The following is a 16493-nucleotide window of genomic DNA, read 5'->3' as shown; positions in this document are numbered from 1 at the left end:
ATCCAATGAGCTTATATATGTAATGCGCCCCCTGGCGCCTGGCACAGAGCAGGTGCTCAGCCACCATGATTTCCCTTCCTTTCTCTTCTCCTACCCTCCCCAGGAGTCTGGATCTGTACCCTGGCACGCATGCATTTGGGCCCCTTCTTTTCTGTGGCGGCGAATATGTTAACCCTCTTCCTTCATCCTTTGAAAAATGCCTTTCTCCTTTTCTTCATGCACGTGTCTTACATTTTCTTACAAATTCAATCTGTTTGCCAGAAGCATTGCGAGTTCCCTGGAGATGCTGCATGTCTATTATCTTGGTACTTCCTGTCCTGTTCCAAGGAAGAGACTGTGTCTGCAAAAAAGTATTTGCTTGATGTAGGCATGTTTTCCTGTCTACTCACCTCACCCCACACCATTGCCTAGGTGTTCAGACCCATGTGGTGCAATCAGAGCCAACCAGCCACTTCCTGGGGCTTCTGATCCTCTTAAGTGTTTTAGAACTGGAGGGGGCTGAGAGACCACCTTGCTCTGCCCCTTCTTACGACAGATGATGAAACCGAGACCCAGAGAAGAGAGCCTGGGCCGAGCTCACACTAGACCACAGGTTCTCTTCTCGTTGTGCCTGCACAGTTTGCAGCCACAATGCAAATTAGAAGAACAGTTTCCCTGAGTTCTTCCCTGGAACATTAAGCTAGAATCTTGGTGGGCACAGTCAGTGGGGTGTTCTGTGCATCAGTATATTTACAAAGCTCCTGAGTGGTTCTAACAAGCAGCCAGGGTTAAGAAACAGAAAATAATACTTGTTTCTTGCCAATGTATTAGCCTCACATGCCTAGGGAAAGGTGTGAAGTAACTGTCCACAGGAGACTGCTTCTGCGGGAGGATGGGCTTTCACGAGGGAGGGCCCAAGATGAGCATTGCCCTCTGCAGACACAGAGCACCTCAGTGGGTGTTCTTAATCGGGTATTTCTATTAGTCAGTAAACATTTATATAAGATTTCCTATGTGACAGGCAGTGTTCTATGTGCTTTACAAATACGACCTCATTTACTCCTGAGGGCATTCCTGTGAGACAGTCTGCTATGATCCACATTCTACTGACAAGAAGAGTGAAGCACAGAGAAGCGAAGTAACTTGCCTGGGGTCACATACTCAGAGAGTGGTGCAGTCACTGCGCTTGTGCCTGAGTCCCTGTTTGTAACCATTATGCTAATTCATCTCTCCAGCTCTCAGCTCACAATTGCGCCTGCCAGTACCTTCTGACCCCCCTAAAGCTTCCTAAATGAAAGGGTCTGCCAGAAGCTGGAAGGTAGGACTAAAGGTTTCTGAAATCCGCAATACTGAAAGCTACCTTGGTGAAACATCATGATTGATACATCTTTTCGTACCTAGCCTCTCATGAAACCATGGCTGAGCAACTTACCTAGGCCATGCAACTTGAAACCCAGATCTGTCCGGCTCTGCTTCCCAATACTCCAGGTATAACCTGAGGTAGAATTTTATCAAGAATCCAGATTTATCCTAGGGTTTCTTTTTTTTTTTTTTGAGGAGCACATAATACCATAATACCATTCTATAAAAATACCCCTGTGGAAACATATTCTTGTGAATTACATTTTTACGATTTATTTTATTCAAGAAAGACTCCATTCACTGGTGACGGTGTGGCCTAGAATTTAGGGCACAGGGTGGAGAAGTTATCTAAGAATTGATCACATGTTTCTAACATGTAAAAATCCAGCTCACTGTAGGAACTTGGTCAAATCACTTTCTCTCTGGGAGTCTTGGTTGTAAAATAGGGAGATGAATTAGACTATACTCAGCCCTAACTGTCACTGTTCTGTGGCTGCTGAGTGATATCAGAAAGCATCTTCAGCTGCTCTGATTTTTATGGTGGTAGAACCATCCTCACTGAAACAAAAAGTAATTGGTACAGGAGAGTTGGTGTTAAGTGTAGCTGATTGTTTATTAATCCACTTACAATGCTGTATGTTTTAAAATCCATTATTGAGGACTGTTGTATGCCAGGTGGCTTCCCAAACAGATTTCATATCTTTTTCACATCGTCCTTTTGTTTCAGCCACATTGATGAGGCTGCTCTGACTCACCTAGTTTGATATGAGGACATTTTGACACAGCTGAGAAAATAAACCATCACACTTTCAGCTTCTTAAAAAAAGCAACACCAAATAATGTGCCACGGAGGCATTTCAGGCTAGTTCCTCTCATCCTAGAACTTCTCCCATCCTTAATCTCCACTTCTGTCAAGGGGGGCCTAGGGAGTGGAGAGAGGGAAGAGACTGGGCCCAGGGTGGGCTCTGTGTCAAGGATGGGGATGAGGATGGAAGGGACAGTAAGGAATTGGTGGGAGTGAAGGACACTGAAGATCCAACATATGACGGGTGTGGGGGGGTCTGTTCCGCACAGTACCTAGTAATTTTCAAAAGCAATTTTACATTTAGATGCAGCAATTTCAAAACGGTTACATCAAAACAACTATGTCAAAATGCCCTTCTCTGTCTGAGACAAAGAAAATGAACGCCAGGAAGAGATGAACAAGACAGGGCTTCTGCCCCTCAAAAGCTCGAGTCACCAGAGGGGAAAGGCGGGACAGAAAGAGAAACAAATTACTATTATACTGCTGGGCAATTGCCATAATAGCAGAAGGGTCTGGGAAGGAACAGAGCAGAGAGTGACTCACTGCCTGGGGGTGAAGAAGGCTTCCTGGGTGAGCTCAAGAAACATATGTTGAATGACTTAATAATAGCAACAGTTAATTGAGGATTTACCATGTGACAAGCACTGTGATTTTAATTCGTTTAGTCTTCACAGCCACCCAGAAAGATGAATATTATTATTCCCATTTTACAGATAAGGAGACACTCACAGGTTGAGTGACTTTCCCCAGACAACACAGCTAGGAAGTGGCAAAGCCAGAATTCTAAATCAGGCACGGCCATATCTAAGGTCATACTCACCCGGCCCGACACCCGTCCCAACACCCCCAGCCCACCTATGGCATTCTGTGGCCTCTCTGTGAGTGAACAAAGGCTTGGGGTGATGGAGAAGGAACACCAGCTTAATATTAACCAGACGTGGGGGCTACTCTGCTCTCTTCATTTGCCAGCTATATGACCTTGGACAGTTTGCTGATCCCAGCCACTTCTCGAGTCTTAATCCTCTGGTCCTCGTTCTCCCCAGGAGACATCACTCAATAACTGATAGCTGTATTTTATTAACTTGGTAGACTCGTGGTCAACATGAATGTATGGCCGGGACCCACAGCCATTAACAAGACGAAGTTCCTACTGCCATGGAGCTAATGTTCTCAAAGAGCCAGCTCTGAGTATCCAGGAGAGTCTTTTGGACAGGAATGTGAGGAAGGGATGTGAGGAAACTAGACAGGTGTGAGGAGGTGTGATGAGCAGGTGAGAGAACAGTCCAAGGTGAGTGTGGGAGGTGGGCAGGGGCAAGCGGGCTACGGAGCGCCGCCTGGGTTAGCTTCTAGTGTATGGGGAAGCCGCTGCAGGACTGGTGCAGGGGAGCAAGATGGGTCGGCCTGAAAACGGGTTTTAGGGGAGGAAGGAAGCAGCGGGAGGCTCCTGCAGTTGTTCAGACAACATCCACTGGGGGCATCGTTGAGCTTGGGAGGTGGCAACAGAAATGATCTCCCTGCTGAGCACCTGAATGCTTCAGGAACTGTGAAGTCTGGGGCATGTGTGAGTGGGTCAGTATCATTACTCTTGTTTCTCCCTCAGGATGACCCTTCCTTGCCCTCCTGGTCTGTTGCCATTCCATGGTCTGTTGCCATTCCATAGTCTGTTTAACAAACTCATGCGCAAGGTATGGGTTGGTTTGTTTTCTTAGCCCAGAACAATTCAGCTTCTCTGTCTCCTCTGAAGATGCCGTGTTGAGAGAGAGAAAAAAATTACACTCTTTAATAGAAATACTTTTCCTTCATTAAATGAAATCTCCAAAGCCCAGTAGCATTTTTGGTGCTTATATAAAAATGCCGGTGGGGATTTGAGATTGAAAGTGGTATTTTTATACAACCCAATGAAGATCTCAATAGGAAAGAAAGAACACTCTTCAAATCTAAATTCCTCCAGCATTGGGCAAGACAGATCTTCCACTCAGGGTCAGGATCACATTACTCCCAGGCCTACAAGGAAACTTTTCCTGAAGCACTTGCAGTGCTCATATATATTGGTTCTCTGCTTGGGGAAATTGTATTAATAATGTCTTTCCAAGGCTGCAAACCATTCAACTTGAATTTCTGTTTGCACCTCAACTCAAATAACTTTGTACAAAACCTCAGGTATTTTTGTAGGAGTTTGAGTCAGATGCAGATGTGTGCGCTTGCCTGCATATAAATACACACAGAATAACATCTTTTTAGTATAGCTGAGGAGCTATACTAAATCAACTTTTCCCCTTGGGAGTGTCAAAAGAAAGACTAGTCTCCTGAGATAGAGGAGGTTCAAATTCCAGCTCAGAATTTTGCTAGCCTAGCAGCTCCGGGGCAAAGTACTGAGCCTCACAATACAATTCTCACAAGGCCTGGTGAGACTTGGATCCTGATGTGTATAAAGTGCCTGGCATACAGTAACTGTTCAAAATGGTTCCTCCTCAGCCACCTCTCACCTGACTGTTGTACTGTAACCCATTGGAATCATCACCAATTTCATACCGATTATTCTTAGTTATTGATACATAACAACCTCCTCCGCTCCCAAATTTAGTGGCTTAAAATGACAGTTGTCATGTATTTCCAGTGAATCCGCGATCTGACCATTTCTACCCCATGATGTCTGGGCCTCCAGCTGGCATGACTCCAATGGCTCATTTTAAGGTTGGAAAACAGGTTGAGAGAGGGCATAGGGAAGGGGCCCACTGGAGCTGCAAAGCAAGTTAAGGAACAGATCTTTCCTGAACGCCTCCACTGTGCCAGGTTCTGGGACGGGAATCAAAGCTGTAAGGCTCTGGGTTGGTGAGACCCTCAGATGACCATAAAACCATTGGAGGGACTGAATTTGTGTTTCTTGACAAGTGGTTATGTTGGCCCCTTAGGTGACATCAGGCTTTGGAGTCGGGTGAATCCGGCCTTTACTGACCTTTACCTCGGCTCCCTCATCCACGAGACAGGGATTCTCATGTCTCTTGCAAGGCTGATGGAGGCCATGCCTAGCAGCTAGCTGATGCTCAATCACTGGCATCTACTAAAAGAAGGCTTCATTCCCTCTCTGCCCCTTGGCATCCCAGTGCCTGCCCAATCTGCCTGAATTGCCAGGAAAGCAGGAGAGGGCTCTTATTGTGACTAGCAGGCAGGCTGAACTCTTGCCTTTCACCATGGAAAAATCCATTACGGAGAAGTCATTTGTCAAAGCCAACTGTTTAGCTGCTCTAATTTACATATTTATCAAGTTTGATTAGAACGTATTGTCTTAGACTTTCATCCCAGCTTTCACCTCTCCGTGCCCTCCTTTCCTAGGGAAACTGTTTTTGTTGTCCTTCTTGCAAAAGGGCACTTCGTAATTCAATTTGCATTTGCTAATAAGCCTGAAACTAAACCTGGTGAGGAATTTCTGGAGTCTGCCAATGGTGGATTCAAAAGGCAGAGCACACATTGGGGAAAGCCTGGGCACTCGATTCTAGCTGGAAACACTCATTCAACCAAAGGGCAACAGATACTATTTCACAAGTATTTAGTGAGAACATTGTGTGTGCCAGGCACTAGGAATACAAATTGTGAAAGGGACAAAGTTGTAGCTTTCCTGTTGCTTACTGTCTAGTGACCTCACCTTCTGCATCTGGAAGATGAGGCATTTGGACCAGGTCACCCACCTCTCAATGTCTGTACACCCTTTGGAACACTTACTATGCATCAGGTCATGTGCGTGGACCTGAAGCATTGTCTCGTTTAATTCTTACAAGATCCTTATGAGTTTGATATTATTACTATCCTCATTTTGCAGATGAGGAAATGAAAGATCCCAGAGCTCAAAGTCACAGAAGTACACGTGGCAGGACTTGGATTTAACACTCCTTATGTCTGATTCTAGAATTCAAATTTATAAACCAAAAGTCTTGATCTTTCTCCTCCACTGGCCTTGGAGCTCCTGGATGGCAAGGACAGTATATGATTTCTCAGGGATCAGCCCAAAATTTGGCATGTGGTCAGTGTGAGAAAATATAAACTGAATTTAACAAAAAAAAGAAAGTCTATTGTCCTCAGTCTTCTTGTCTGAAACCTCAGATCTTGGGCCTCTGATCTGCTCTGTTCTCAGCAACTTTGGCTGGTGTAACAGATGCTGTGTGCTCTGCTCAGATCTTCAGGACAAAGTCCTCAGTTCCCAGGAGTGTTGGTAGCTGAGAGCATATGACTGAGTTCCTCCTTGGGACTTGTACCCAGCCTTGACTGGGGTTACACCCTCCCTGCAGGCCCGCCATATCCAGTATCCCGTTAATTCAGGACACAGAGCCAGCCCCCTTGCCTCCTCAAACAACTAGGAAGGACCCTCCTGGCCCAGAGCTCCTTATGAAATTGTTGAAAGCCCCTGTTGAGTCTGTCCTCACCCTGTTTAATTTGTACCTCTCACAAGCCTTCCTGAGGGCAATCTCAGTGAAGCTCCTGTATGGGAATCTCAGAGCCTCTGAGTCTGTTTCCCAGGGACCCTAACTTCAGCAGGTATTCTGAGCAGGTGGCTCTGGCTCTGCCTTTCTAGAGGTGTTTGTAGGGTTCTGGGATCAAGATAGATAGGGGCAGGGAGCCTGTCTGAGTAGGGAGCCTGCCCCTATTTATCTATCCTGCCATTAGCCTACCCCTGGAAGGCTGCCTACCTGCTCCCAGGCCTAGGTGCCAGCCCTGTGGTGAGGAGGGGGCTTTAGAAACCGCCAGAGCCCACGGGTCAGCCTGTCTGGGGAGAAGAACTCAGCATGGTTTCTGGGACAGTCAAGGTGACAACTCCTCAGCTGGCCCAAGCCTCCTGTATCTCAGACCTGGATCTCATCACTTTTCAGCTTTTCTTCACTTCTCTGGCAGGCATCCACTGACTACTTTCCAGGTGCCAGCCTGGGGCATGGACATTGGCCCAGGCAGCCCAGTGTAGTGAGAGGAGGCTGCTGTCTGCCTGACTACTGTCTAGCTGTGTGGCCAGGGGCAAGTCACTCATCCTTTCTGGTCCTCTGACCTTCTCCACAGTGAAGATGTTCTACTTGGTGACCTCACAGGCTGTGCAGTTCTGATGGCCTCTGTGAGTCTCCTGTAAGTCAGAGGCATCCTTACTGCTTTTTAAAGACAAAAGAGCAGTTTAGTATGTCCAAGACATATTAAGACATCCATTTGTGAAGACACGGAGGTATACCAGAAAGGCTCCTGTCCCTGACATCTGAAATTCCAGAATCAATGCTTCATTTCTTATCAGGAGCATTTCTTTGTCATGTACATACTCTTTTCAATGATAATTCCTGTTCTCTTTTTTCTGCTCATCAAGGGCAGAACATTTGATCCCTAACCCCAAAGCATGATGAATCTATTACTTAGATATGAGATTTTAGGCCATGGGAGATCTGAACCTTTGAGAGGGAATGGGGGTGTGGAGGATACTAAGGAGTTGGGAACTGAAAATAAACTTTGCCAACACCACTATTTTCTCAGGATGGCCCAGAAGCTCAGAAGTGCAGAGCAGATGCTGGGCATCAGGCAGAATGGATCTGAGTTGTGGCTTTTGGTCCTGCCTGACCAAGGCTGCGAATGATTTATGACCAGATGAGAGGTCCGGGCAGTGAACTGTGAGTTCAGAGGAGGGTGAGGACACAGTAGTCTGGAGATATCTGGGAGGCTTTTGGGAGGAGTTAGGGAAAAGAGATGAAGTCTGGGAAACTGAAGGTTTGCCTGGAGAGTTAATGACAAGGCCAGTTGGAAATAAGTATAATATTCTTGTAGGATAGTGGTTCTCGACTGGGGGCTATTTTGCCTCTGAGGAGACATGGGACACTTGGTAACGTCTGAAGATGTCTTCCATTGTCATAACTGGGTGGAGAGGTGTTACTGGCATGTAGTGGGTAGAGGAAAGGGATGCTCTTGGGCATCCTACAATGCACAGCTCAGTACCCCCACAACCAAGAGCTATCCAGCTCAAGATGCCTATGGAGCTGATGCTGAGGAAGCCCATTCCATGGCTTGTCATTCAATACATGGCACCTGCTACTATAGGTGAGGCCATGTGGCAGTTATATAAAGTCTCTTGCTTATTGTTTGTCTTGTGAGCTAAAGATTATTATTCTTATTTTATAAGTGAGGAAACTGAGGCTCAAAGTGGATAAATAGTTGGCCCAAAGTCTCACAGTCAATACTCCGTGGAACCTGGTTATGAAATCCAGTCCATCTACCCAGGGAAGTCAGCAGACTTTTCATTTGACCCCCTCTTGGTAAAGAAGAAACACAGGGAACAGGGTCCTCCCCAGTGTTCCTTATCTAGCCCTTTCTTCTTGTTGGATCCACCCTCCAGTCAATGAGGCTGAGCTGACCCTGAATGTCTGCAATTTCATCAAGTCACCTCTCTATCCAAATGTATTCAGTGCTTCTCCACTGCCTCCACGTGGTGGTTTAGTCAGGGTGGTGGCAAAAATATTAAGAGGAAAATATCAGAGATAGTTATAAGGAATAGTCATAAAACCTCCTTGGAAGGCCAGGCAGTTTACATGCCTTCAGGAAAGGATGGGCTAAAGGTAGCTAGTTCTTTCATCTTGAGGCTTGAAGCATAGGGCAGTTAACAGGGGAATGTAGGGGAGTTTATATGAATAATTTGCTTACTCATATGGTCCTAAAACTAACTGTTGAACATTCTGGATGGCTCTCTCGGTAGGAGGTCGACCAGAAATATTACCCCATAATGGTGTTTGCTTTAGGCCTCGGAACCTGGCGATTAATCTTTACCCTGTAATGGTGTTGACTCAAAGCCTTTGTCATTTAATGTGTGTTGAATAAAGTCCAGGGAGGCCAGCATGTCGAGGCCAGCAGCTGTTAACTCCTTCGAGTGAGAGGCCATGGACACCCCTAGCCTGCTTGTTCACTGTATTCTGTGTTGAGTGAATTTATTCATCCGTTGTGGGGTCTGGATCTGCCTGTCAGATCCCAACAGTGGTGCCTGTGTGAGGAAACCTGACAGTGTTGCCTTGTGTGAGGAAACTCATCACCTCCAGGAAAGCTCTATTGATATCTCCTAAACCTATATTTTCTCATAAAATTATACACAATAAATTCTGTACTATGGCCATGTTCTTACGATAATTCACAGCATTCATTCTGTCTTTATTGTCTGTCTCAACAACCAAGTGATATCCTCACATTGCTGATAAAATCAGATAAAACACAGCAACATTAACACCAAGGTTGGCCAAGTCCAAGTCCTGGATGAACATTAGTTTCCTCCTTTCCTTCTTGGAGGAGGTGCATCTGAACCAAGTCTTTAAGGCTGAGTAGGAGTAAGCCAGACGGCTGAGATGGGGGCTGCCATCCTAGGAAGAGAAAAGAACATGTGCCCAGTTTGGAGGTGTGGGAGAACATGTCGTGTCTTGGGAACTACAGAGTGTTAACTGAAGCTGGTACCCATAGAAGGGGCTGGAGAGATAAGCAGTCACCAGCTACCAGAGATAGGGATGGTCTAGGCTAAGGCGGCTGGACTTGCTGTAAAGACAATATAAAGAGCTGCTGAAGGATTTTAAGCAGAAGTAGGGGGTATTCTCCTATTTGCATTTTAGAAGACCATTTTGGTATCCAGGCAGAGGCTGGACTGGAAAGGGTGGTGCTGGCACAGGGAGACCAGTGCCAGGGCTGTTCCAGTCCTGAGCAAGCCCTCCAACTGATACCAGCCAACCATGCTGTTGTTGCTACTGGGATGTCTTGTTTCTCCAGCTTCAGAGTACTGTGGGCCTGCTTGGGCCCTGGAGTATTGGAGAAAAGACTGAAACTTGTCTGGTTTAGAAACCCATAGTAGGGCATTTTCTTGACTTTATCATGTCTTTAGGAGTCAAATCAAGAAAATGAAAAAGGATCAGGTGTCAAAAACAACAACAAGAAAAGAATTCTTCCCCCATTGCAACATTCCACATTCCCATCCCAGCAGTACTCCCTTCTTCCTTCACATTAACATCGCAATCCCCATGACAAGTCATTGTTGGGAGGGATGGGGAACAAAACTAACAATATGAACTCCTGGGAGATTTTTGTCCTCAGAGACCCAGCTAGGGTTCTTTGAGGCCTCTTGGCGTCTACCTCTACCAGTCACAGATCCAGTAATAACTGGCTAAATAGATTGAGATTCTCCATATCTTGGCACCAAGATTATGGCTTTGGTCCTCATTGAAAGTCAGCATCAACAGATAAGATGCAAAGTTACTTGAGTTCTACATAGCAACTAGGAGAAATATAATTATCTTCAGGGAGATGTCTATTATCTATTGCTGCCTAACAAGTTACTCTAGAATTTAGCATCTTGAAACAGGAAAGATTTATTATGTCTCCATTTCTGTGGGTCAGGAATGAGGGAACAGATTAGCTGGGTGGTTCTGGCATAGGTCTCATGAAGTTGCAGTAGGCTGTCAGCCAGGGCTATAGTCATCTGACGCTATGGGATCTTCTTCCAAATGCATTCACATGGCTTTGGCAGACCTCAGTTCCTCACGGCTGCTGTCTGGGTAATTTAGTACCTTACCATGTGGGCTTCTCCATAGGTTATCTGAGTGCCTTTATGACATGGCAGTTGGCTTCATTCCAAGGGTGAGCCATTCAAGAAAGAGATATCACACTTACAGTGGAAACCACAGTCTTTTTATACCTTAATCTCAGAAGTGTCACACCATCAATTCTATAGTATTTCATTGGTTGGAAGGAAGTCTCTAAGTCCAGCCCACACTGAAGGAGAAAGGAGTACATCTCCACCTATTGAAGGGAGGAGATGAACAAAGAATTTGTGAATATGTTTTTTAAAACCCTATAGGTTGGTTTTAATCTCCAAAAGCCAGTGAGACACAGTAGTTAGCACAGATTTGAGAATCATAAAGACCTAGGTTTAATTCTGGCTCCCACATTTGCTACTTATGCAAGTTTAGGCAAGTCATTTAACCTTTCTGAATCTCAATTTCCTAATCTATAAAAGAGTCTGGTCTAAGAATAGTAGATGTTTCATTGAGTTGCTGTGAGCATTAAATAAGATCATGCATGTAAAGTGCCTGGCAAAGAATAAGTACTACATAGATTAATTGCTATTGCAATGGGATGATATTGTTCTTATTCCTAGAAGACATTATAATACAGAGGTTAGGAACACAGTTTCTGGAGTCAGACTATCTGGTTTGGGACTTTGGCTCTGCCATATTAGCTGTAAGAACTAGGGCAAGTTACTTAACTCTCTTGGCCTTGGTTTTCTATAAAATAAAAATAATAATAATAGCTAGTCCTGACCATCTAATAGATATTAAATAACTATATGATGAATAAGGAAATAGTGGATGATAGAGGGATATAATGACAAACAAGTGTCTGTGTATGTGTGTGTGTACATACATGTTAAGGATGCCACACAAAGCACATGTTACTTCAAACACCTGCTGTTTAACTAGGGAGCTGGATGTAGGTACCCCAGTGTTTTTTGAGTGAGCCCTTGTACCCTCGAGCATGTCAGCCTACATGACCTCCTTAGTTTTTCCATCTCTTATGAATTGTTCCTGTTCTCATTGTTTGCATTCTGTTCTACCTTGGCTTTGTTCAAGCATACTTTCTTCTTCATCTCTGCTGCTTCCACCAAGAATATGTTTAATTGGCTTTGCACAGAGTCTGGAGATTTGGTGACAGGAAGGGGTGGGGTAGTCACCACCTCAGAGCTACTACATTACCTTAAATTGATTTTGCAAATGAAAGCTAAAAGCTAAGCAAAGGCAACCCATCCATTTTGCCTAAAGATGATTATAATGCTCTTTTACGGCCTTCTAAATGACAAAGCAATTTGTTACCTGCCTGCATCAACATTTGCTTATATTAGCACCCGAGATGCTTGATTTTTATTAGCCTCACGTTATCATTTTATGAAGACGCAGGGGCTCAGTAAAATTAGTGTGCAAATAGAATGCCCATTTTGCATTTCCCTGTGGTCAGCAGAAATGCTGAATGCAATTGACTTGATATGGGGTCAGGGGAGACATCCATAAAGTTAGCCTTCACCAAGGGCCTCCCTAATGCCATTTATCATGTCAGGACTACTGCAATAGATGGGGTCAGTGTTAGACAGTGTTTTTTAAAAGGGCTTGGTGATTTTTTTAAGTGAAAAAGCAATATAAATACTAAGATAGTGGCTCAATTTCCATCACAATAAGATAAAACCAAACTCTCCTGTGTAAATTGTAGATGGAAATGCAGCAGGAGTGGGATCTTATATTGTTATTCGTGGATCCAGAATGAAACAGATAGGGTAGTGAAAGGGGCACTGTCTGGGTGCTGGGACTTAATTCTACCACTGCTAGCTGAATGACCTTGGGCATGTCCCTTCCTTCTGTGAGCCTCATTTCCTCACCTATAAAATGTAGTTAATACTGTCCACCTCACAGAGGCATGATGAAGATTAAATAACATAATATGAGTCTACATTTCTTTACAAACTGTCATCTACACAGTACTTTTATTTGTTAATTCAATAGTCAGTCCTTGAGCACCTACTCCATGCAGGGTCCTGGGAAAGTCATTAGCGATACATCCATGGAAGTTGCAGTTTCTTCCTTGAGGAGCTTATATTCAGTCCAGGAAATGTTCAGGTATCTAATTCCTCTTTAAATAATACACTTCTTCAGGGCAGGTGAGCCTCTCTCTCTCTTTGTTCCCAAAGGTGCCTAGCATAGAGCTGAGTAGAGTGAGTTCACAAGAATATATTTTAGTTCCATGATATTTCTTGCTACCTTTCAGGGGAAGCAGTGACTGCACCCCTATTGATCACCCAATGGACCAAGCAAGTCCCAAGCCTTTAGAACCAGGTTTAATAGGGTTAATATTTTTTGTTTCATCTCTGACATTGGTGCATCAACTGTTGGGATAATGAACCATGTTCAAAATAGCATTATCTCCAGCATTTCAGAAGGAGAAAGCCTGTTAAGTATTTCTATACTCTCCCTCCAGATCATCCTCAAACATTGATAAAATCCTTCAATTCAACTTCTCTTAATGTTCCTTCCTAAATTTTCTTCAGGTAATTGTTCTGTTCTGTATCAACCAGCCTTTCTTCTTCTGCCCACTGCTGAGTATCCTTCTCCAGATATTTCTTTCTGGGAATGCCACCCTTGGGTGTTGCTTTTGTCTGATAATATCTTTGCATAATAGTTCAACTTTATTATACAAATTAGACTTCTGTAGAGAGAGAAAGAGTTTGGGTTCTGATTTGGAGCCACATTTTCTTACTTTTCTGCATGTCTAATAATTTTTTATTGGATGCTGGATATTGCAAATTGTACCTTGCTTTGATTGTCTGGATTTTGTTGCCTTGCTTTAAAGAGATTTGGGCTTTGTACAGAAAGCGTTTAAGTTTCTTTTGTTCAGTATGATCCTTTTGAGACTTGTTTTTAAGCTTTGTGAATGTGGGTGGTCTAGAGTAGTTTATCCCTATCACTAAGACACTGCCCATCTGAGTTCTCATTCTCCTTGAATTATCAGTGAGGACTTCCTCTTTAGTTGTGGGAATTCAAATGATTCTTAGCCCTGTGTGACCCCTAATTGTGCAGTTCACAGCTCCCTGGTCATTTTTTCCTGACATCATGGAAAGTCACCCCATGCATATACATCTTAGAATCCAACGAAGACTCAAGAAGACTCCTGTACAGATTTCTGGAACTCTTTTTCTGCAGAGCTTCCTTCTTTCTGGAGCTCACAGAGTTTCCCAACTACTACCTGCTGAACCAGAATCTCCGTGAGGCTTCCCTGCTTTGCTCAGGGTACCCTCTCGGCTCTGTGGTCTGGAAGGTATCATCAGGCAGAAAGCCAGGGCAATTATAGGGCATATCTCCTTTACTTTCCTTCTCCCATTGATTAGCTTACATTAGCTCTTGTTCAATGTCTGAAAATAGTTGTTTTGAATATTTTGTCCAATTTTTTAGTTAAGATAAGAGGGAAATAAAGGCCAGACAAGGGCTTGGGCTCTAATCTCAGCTCCTACCACCACTTATTAGCTGTGGGACCTTGAACAAGTTATATAACCTCCATGAACCTTGGTTTCTGCCTCTGTTAAAAAAACACATTAACAGCACGTTGCTGTAAGGATTATATATATATATGTATATGTGTGTGTATATATACACACATATATGTATATATATGTGTGTGTGTGTGTATATATGTGTGCCTGACAAAAAAGGAGCTAATTAAATGGCAGCTGCTACTATTACTAATGTACAAATAGCTACCTTACCTACTCCATCATTTACCGAATGTTTACTGTGTACTATGCAATGTGTAAGCCTGTTTAATCATCACAACCCTATTAAAATCCTTGTTTATAGATTAGAAAATGGAAGCTTAAAAAGGATACTCAAGTTGCCTAAGTCACAGTAATGGATTTGAGATTCAACTTCACTCATGACTTTCTTGGATGATTGTAGATACTACATATTAATATAATATGATCAGCTGTACCAAAGAAAGGGAATGTAGTCTTTTAATGTTGGGTAGGAACATAATTAAATTAGCAGTGGCTGGGCCTTAATGATTCTAACTCAGTGGTTAAAAAATAAATGTAAAGCATCCAGCCCATTCCCTCTGGGGTTCCCTGCCACACACCAGCCACTAGACTCAGCTTTCCTTGCCTTCCTTAGCAACCATCTTTCATTTTATCTTACAGACAATCTCCGGGAAGGAGCGGAACAGAAGGTGGTATTCATCACAGGACGAGTCCACCCAGGGGAAACACCCTCTTCATTTGTGTGCCAAGGTGAGTTGCAGGATCTCATAGGTGTCCTATGCCTATCCCCACATCCACCTGGGACACTGTGATGATCTCTGGAACAGTGCGGACACATGCAGAGTCATTATCTTGAATGGAGATTGACTGCATTTCTTTAAAAATGTTGTATCTGATCTCCATTAGGTTTTATTTCAATAAATGTTTACTGACCAGATGTATGTATATGTGAATTAATTAATTAATTAAATGGATAGATGGATGGATGGATAAATGAACAGGGAAGGCTGAATGAAGTTATCTTATTCGTGCTGTGGTGAGGAAGGGCCATACAGAATCATCTACACTCCCTAGCGTTACTTGTCCCAGTGGTTTACAACAGCAAGAAATCTCGCGCCAGATCAATGTGTATGTTGGCAGAAAAGCTGTGAAATGGGAGGTAATGACTGAAAACTATCTCTTCGCTCATTTATTCAATCATTCACTTAAACAACTTTGAAATACCTGCCAGGAGTAAGTACGCTTGGCATCAGACAACCAGAGGCAAATAAGACATGATTTTTATTCTCAAATGTTTCTCTTTATAATTGCACTTATTATTAAATATTTCATCCATACTGTATTTAATTAGTCAGCTCTAGTCAGTAATATATATGTATATTGTTGAGCAAGCTGAAGTTTAGAGAAGTTAAGTAATTTATCTCATTTTAATCTCAAAGTGGTCATGAGGTCAAAGAGATGTGAAAATCCTGTGGAGGTTCTACAACTCGAGGGAGGTGGCACACTGCAGTGGAAGCCTCTGAGGATCTGAAATAAGATAATCCTGAGGTCAAGCACTGGCTGTGCCACTTTCCAGCAGTGCGACTTTGGTTTCCTCAAATGTAAAATGACATACCCAGGCAGGCTGTTATGAAGCTGGCATGAGATGAATGTAAACAGCACACCCAGTCCTGTGCCTGGCACACAGCAGGCACTCAGCAGATGTTACCCCCTTCCCCATGGGAATCTGAGAAGATGAAGCAGGTAATCTGCTTTGTAAACTATCAAGTACTAGGCAAATAAATATGGGCTTTATTTTTCCCAGTTCGTATTCTTACAGTGCTTTGTTAGGCACGATTGCCTTCCTCTTTTTTTTCAGATGAGGAGACTGAGTTTCAGGGAAGCAGTGACTTGCCCAAAGCCAAGAAGCTTGTAAGAGGCATGGCTGAGGCTCCAGTCACAATAGCTGACTCCTCAGCATTCTCACGTTGGCCTTCTTCCTCCCCAGCATTGTCCTTGCAGCAACCTCTTGAGGTCCCTACTGGGTCTACCAACCCCTTTACTTGCAGCCATCTGTCAGTTACTAAATTTGGCAGTAGATCTCTTCCCCCAGCTGATTGGATGTAACTGCTTTCTCTTTGTAAAAAGACGGTAGCCTTACCATCAGTACGTTCATCGCTGGGAGCCCAAACCCCCATGCTTACCTCCCCTGTGGGCAGTAGACAGAGAGCAGCGTCACCGTCCCATTTCACAGATGAGAACTGAGCCACAGAGGAATTGAATGGACCTCAGGTGCTCCCTGATGACCCT

General features: G+C 43.9%; 1 protein-coding gene across 3 annotated transcripts in view; it reads left to right on the top strand.

Annotated features, from left to right (window-relative positions):
- The window catches only part of AGBL4 (ATP/GTP binding protein like 4), a 545910-nt gene that overhangs the window by 367959 nt on the left and 161458 nt on the right, over window positions 1-16493 (top strand). For all 3 annotated transcript variants that reach the window (XM_032247529.1, XM_032247527.1, XM_032247528.1), the window contains exon 3: window positions 14865-14954. In XM_032247529.1, the coding sequence (XP_032103420.1) occupies window positions 14865-14954 (90 nt within the window). The remainder of the gene's footprint in view (window positions 1-14864; window positions 14955-16493) is intronic.

This window comes from Sapajus apella, unplaced genomic scaffold, assembly GCF_009761245.1.
Source record: "Sapajus apella isolate SASKATOON/1434 unplaced genomic scaffold, GSC_monkey_1.0 scaffold62, whole genome shotgun sequence".
NCBI classification, from domain to species: domain Eukaryota; kingdom Metazoa; phylum Chordata; class Mammalia; order Primates; family Cebidae; genus Sapajus; species Sapajus apella.
The sequence above is the reverse complement of the archived record's forward strand: the minus strand, read 5'-3'. Positions and strand labels throughout refer to the sequence as shown.